The 5953-nt window shown below is 43.3% G+C and overlaps 1 protein-coding gene across 1 annotated transcript in view; it reads left to right on the top strand.

Annotated features, from left to right (window-relative positions):
* The window catches only part of Unc5c (unc-5 netrin receptor C), a 159128-nt gene extending 153175 nt beyond the window's left edge, over nt 1–5953 (top strand). Inside the window, exons 16-17 of the mRNA XM_033757760.1 lie at nt 2707–2885; nt 3623–5953. Of these exons, the coding sequence (XP_033613651.1) occupies nt 2707–2885; nt 3623–3788 (345 nt within the window). The 3' untranslated portion in view covers nt 3789–5953. The remainder of the gene's footprint in view (nt 1–2706; nt 2886–3622) is intronic.

Raw genomic sequence — 5953 nt, 5'->3', positions numbered from 1 at the left:
ATATATATATATAGAATAGTGAAAGCACAGCAAACAAAAGCAAAGATTAACCACTGGAATTACATCAAACTAAAAAGCTTCTGTATCACAAAGGAAAAACAATCAGCAGAGTGAACGGTCAACCTAGAGAACAGAGGAAAATATTTGCCAGCTATTCAAAAGATGGAAGGTTAATATCCAGAATGCATAAGGAGTTCAAAAAACTTAACCAAAACTGAACAAGCCAATTTCAATTGGGTTAATGATCGGAACAGACATTTCTCAAAAAAAATACAGATGAGCAATAAATATATGAAAATGCTCGATATCAGCCATCAGGACAATGCAAATAAAAACCACAATGAAATATTATTTTGCCCTACTTAGAATGGCTGTTGTGCACACAATAAGATACTATTGAGCATATGGAGAAAGGGGACTAGTTGTTTGGGGTATAGTGTTGGTAGGAATGTAAAAGAGGATGGCCACAAGGGAGAACAGTATGGAAGGTCCTTAGAACTCTTAGAATTGATCCACCGTGTCACCCAGCTGTCTCAATTCTGGGTAGGTATCTACAGGTAATAAAATCAGCAAACTGAAGAAATTCCTACATGCCATATTTATTGTGGCACTACCCAAAAATGTCCTTCAACAGATGATTCGATAAGGGAATATACACATTCAGAGCTAAAGAAGAATGAAATTCCATCATTTGTAGCAAAGTAGATAGAACTAAAGGGCATTATGTTGAAAGAAATAAGCCAGACACAGGAAGTCAAGTACCACATTTTCTCTCGTAAGTGGAAGCTAAAGATAATTGTCCTGAAATTACAATAGTGATTATCAGAGATTGGGAAGGAGATATGGGGGCAGAATGACGGGACTTGATCGGTACATGTTTTATGCATCTATGGAAATACCACTGAACCCCATGAAGATGTACAACACAGCCTCATAGAAGAAGTAAAGAGTCAAGAGGAGCATTTAACACTTAATGAGAGAATGAGGAGAAATATCAGTGCACACTCGTAGACCCTGTGGGAGCCAAGTCTGGCAGATGCCGGCGATGCACAGGGAGCTCCTATGGCTGACCCTGATCAGAAGGCTCTTCTGGAGACACACATCAGCACGGCAAGAATATGATTCTTCCCCTCCACTGTCACCCAGGGACAATTGGGCTGGTGTCGTATTAGGGGTTGGCAGGTCTCACATTAAGCCTGTCGTCTAGCAAAGAAGCAAGATGATTTCAACACAGGTGATGGCACTGGGTTATGGAAACAGCATGAGATCCTTACATCATTCTGTGCCTAAGCATTGGGACATTCCAAATACAAATCTGTTATGCCCTCTGAGCATTCTCCTGGTTACCTTCCTTTAAAGTCTACCCCCAGAGGTCAAGAACTCTCCCCTCTCGTCCCTTGGTAAGAGCCCCATGCCTAACAAAGAGCTGTGGGCTGCAGTCCTCACTCAGGAACTCCAGCCCCCATTGACCTCATCTGTTCCACATCCTGCAGTCCTCTAAATCCTGTTATGTGTTAGGGCTGGCACAAAGGAGCCAATGGGACCTGTCTGCCAAGCTTTAGATTGTGAGGCCAAACACTGTGATAGCAGCCAACACCACTGTGCACGTTATGGCCCAAAATTAGTGTGGCTTTACAGTGTCCTCTGAGGCCCTGGTTGGGCCCTGTACAGTGAGATTACGCAGGCCTAGAAGACAGAACACACCGCGAGTTACACCGCAAGGCAGGCAGCTCAGACCCATCCTGCCTCCCACAGCACCAGGACTCACACATTGGCAGAGGCCACTGAGACTGCCTCTGAGCAACAGTGGCACTGACACCAAGCTGAGCACCAGGCACTTGCCGATGGCTGAGATTCTCTGTGGCTACTTATCCTCTAGCAATTAATTATACACACTAACATTAAGTAGATTTTCTTTTATTGCTTTAATAGTTCCCAGGCAACATTTGCTTTTGCTTTTTCTAACCAGCAGAAGTGATCAGAAAATGATTAGAGTTTCTCTTGCAGATGAAATTCAGATTTTTGCATTTGTGCTGTTTTATAGCTGAAACTATTTTAAGAGCCAATTTATGGTTTTCTCTACCAAAATTAGACCAAAAAAAAAAAGGATGTTCAGCAATTGAAGGGTACCATTAGCAGCTTGCCCCCAGGCAGTAACCTGATTTTCTTAAAATTCTTTTGTCTTAATATCATTCAGCCTTGTTCCATCTCACCCTGTAAGTCAGAGTCACCTTCCACAGGGCTAGCTGCAGTTGCTGGGGCTCCCCCCGCTCCACCAGGGCACCCACCTCAAGGTCAGACAATTTCTAGAAGCTCTGCTTTCAGCTTCCAGATCTCAGATCTGTTCATTCTCAAAGAAGTGCCCTTTTGAACATTTTCCCCTCTTGAAACCTAACCCCTTAGGAGCAGTCTCTTCTCTTCCCTCCCAGAGAACTCCATAGAAAAGCTGTTACTGAATCTCATACCAGCGCTTTACAACTAGCTCAGTGCTGACCAAAGACCCATAAATGCAGGGCTATGCAAGATTAGCTGAAAATCTACCTCTGTCTCTCAGTCAGATTACCTGGAGTGACTCACAACTTTGGGGGCAGAAAGGAGGAGAATGACAGCACTTGTTCTCTTTGTCACTCAAAGCAAGGCATCATGTTGACTGGCTGGACAGGGATGGCTTTTGTCTTCAGAAACAATGCTTTGTTGCTCCTACAGGAACCCACTGGCATCGATTTGCCGCTGCTGGATCCTGCCAGCACCATCACCACTGTCACAGGGCCCAGTGCATTCAGCATCCCTCTCCCCATCCGGCAGAAGCTCTGTTGCAGCCTGGATGCCCCACAGACACGTGGCCATGACTGGCGGATGCTGGCCCACAAGCTCAACCTGGACAGGTGGGTGCAGCCGGGCTCCACAGCCAGGCGCTCTCTGTTAGACACAGGTCTCCAGGATGATAACTGTTCCACAGAGGTCAGCATTCATTCTTTCCACCAATCCACTGTGCATTCTGCAAAGAAGTATTAAGCTCCTTCTCTGTACCTCGCACCATAGGCTTGCAAACCGATTTCAGAGAGATATTCCGGGTTTATCTGACAGGTGTAAGTACCAAGTTTTGTGATCTACTTTGCCAAGCTGATGGGCTAAATCCCCCTAATATAGCCATTCACCAGAGTAATTCTTGTTTCTCATCTCCAGTTGAACCAAGCCTAATGCTTGACAGATAATTAATATGCTAACACAGCCCTGATAGTAAGTTAGAGAGAGAACTCAGGAACCTGGACTTTCTAGAGTGTTGCCATGACTACCAAAAAAAAGTGGCATAGCCTATCAAAGGTCCTCAGAGGCTGGGCTGGAAAGAAAACAAGTCTCTTGATTTCCTCCTTAGGATGTGACCCACAGACATCTTGTATCTTAAATTATCTTACTCAGAGTTGAGGTTAACAAAGTTAAACATCATGTCTCCTGTCTGGGGCTGATCCAATTAGGTGTGGACTAGTCATTTAGGGTGGCTCATGGAAACCACAGTGGGATTAAGATATTTCAAGACAGGAAGGTTTAGCCCAGAAAAGCAGACAGGAAAATAGGCCCATAAATCATGCCTCTCAGCACATTTTCCCATTCCCAATTACAGGTACTTGAATTACTTTGCCACCAAATCAAGCCCAACTGGTGTAATCTTGGATCTTTGGGAAGCACAGAATTTCCCAGATGGAAACCTGAGCATGCTGGCAGCTGTCTTGGAAGAAATGGGAAGACACGAAACAGTAGTGTCTTTAGCAGCAGAAGGGCAGTACTGACCACGCTGGAACAAAACATGAAGGGCAGAATGCACGCACAGGAGTCTGTGGCCATCCAGGGAAACACTGCCGGGGAGGAAGTCCAGAGGAGACCAATGAGCATCACAGGCGAGATGGCAGCAGGAGAGAGAAAGAAAACAGATACAATACCAATGTACACGCCCACTTTACTTGGACAGCATTACAGGAGTTAAAAATTGTATAAATTTGTACCTTGGCTTTAGAAATCAACTTAATTTTTCTCTTAGTTGGGCTGTATGCTGTATGGTACAGGATCTTACAGTTTCCTAGGAAACGCTTTTTATTGCTATCCAGATATATGGATAAACTTTCTTAACAAACCCAATTTCTACAAACATTGTTTACATCAAATTGGACAGGGATGCAGTGAGTGTTCTGTTTCTAGAACTTAGAGAACTAGTGTAACCATTTGTATCAGGGAAGTGGAGAATCTAAATGCAGACGGCAAACAACTAAGGTTCCTTATGCTTTGGCAGGGGGGGTCTGTCCAGTGCCCTTTGGGAATAAAGCTTAGCATTGCAGGGAAGAGATTTGATTCGTGTTCAGCCACATGAACATTTCTTCAGGACAGGTATATTTGTAACATGCCATCTGAAGTTTGTTTTTTAAAGGCACTATTATTGAGTATCTACAAGTATTGTAGTAAAAGGACTTTCGGATTTTTGATAGTGCTGCTGTTAGTGTTTGGTACTAACTAGATCTGCCTCGCTGTCTCCCACGGCAGGCTGGGTGTGGTCAGCAGTTCATTTAGTAGGCCTTGCTTCACAGGCCTTAGACCTCTGTCATCCTGTCCTGAAAAAAGGTAGCAAAGGCTCCCGGGCCTTGTGAATCTGTTCATCTTGCTCCAACAGGCTCTTTCTCCTCTGAGTCTTCCCAGACATGCGCTCTTTGAGGTTCTCTTAATATTGTGGTTGTAGGGCCCCACACTGACTCCCAGAAGGGTAGGGGGATTGGGGAAATGGGCTCTGATCTGGAAATCAGAAAACCACTTCTGGATTTGATCCCATCTGGCTGTGCTACCTTGTGAAAAGCACTGAAACTCTGGAGCTCGGGTTCCTTTCAAGCAAAGTAGGGGGTAAGATTAGATCATCTCAAATTTTAAAATGCTGGACTTCTGTTGTGAGGCCTCCAGTCTCATTCATCTGTCTGAAAATGACAATGAGCTCTGGCTTGAGTCATTTAAATAGTCAGCTAGTCTTTTTTCTCAGGCTGCAAATATATGCTTTTCAAATAGTTTTGATTTGGAAGAAAATTATTCTAACCTGCAATGTATTTGTTCAGCATTCGCTCTTATGCTATCATTTTCTCGTCCTCTCTCATAGGACCGCTCACCTTCTAGCCTCCTTCCTTGTTGTAAATTTTTATTATTGTCTTGAACTCTTGACATCAAGACCATTCCCACAAATCTGGCAGTAGCAACTTGCTGCACATTTTTTCCTCTCTTCCATCTTTGCTTTAATACTATGCAGTAGCATTTACAAAGGTAATTTAATTAGTCCTTTTATCCTATAAAATAATAGCCAAGAGACTACTTAATGTAAACTACGGTTTCCTTGGGACCATCCCGGGCTCTTTAACACAGGGACTCAGTTCACCCAGCAGTGGGACTGAAAAGTCAACAACAGCCCAGTGGCTAAACCAAGACTGCACAGGAAGCATCCTGTGCTTGAGTGGGAACCTTCAAAACGTGACGGAGGTGTCTTTGGGGCTGGAGGTAACCACATTGCTAATTGCATTTGAATTAGAAATAATTTTACACATTTTCTCCCATCATTCCATGTGCTCCCTCTCATAGTTCTTAATATTCTCAAACGCTTCCATTCTTAGTCTTAAGAAGCCATTCTCACGCACCATTTCTTTTTTATCTTCTACTTTTGACAGCTATTCCAGAAGCTGTTTCTCTAGCCATACTGTTCATTAAAATTTCCATATAAAAAATACTGGTTCCACTCGTTGTGGAAGAGGGAGATTGCGCTAATCAACAAGTTCAGTGGATAATGTTTGTACTGATGAGTAAAGCTGTATTCTAAATTAAAAATTTAAATAATCTTAAAAAGCAAAATGAGGAAAACCTTATTGTCCATTATTGCATCTTGAGATAAAATTAACTTGTCAAGATTGCTCATTACTGGGAATTACGTCAA

Source organism: Fukomys damarensis, unplaced genomic scaffold, assembly GCF_012274545.1.
Source record: "Fukomys damarensis isolate Sample0158 unplaced genomic scaffold, DMR_v1.0_HiC HiC_scaffold_32, whole genome shotgun sequence".
NCBI classification, from domain to species: Eukaryota; Metazoa; Chordata; class Mammalia; order Rodentia; family Bathyergidae; genus Fukomys; species Fukomys damarensis.
This window is presented reverse-complemented; position numbering and strand designations above follow the sequence as displayed.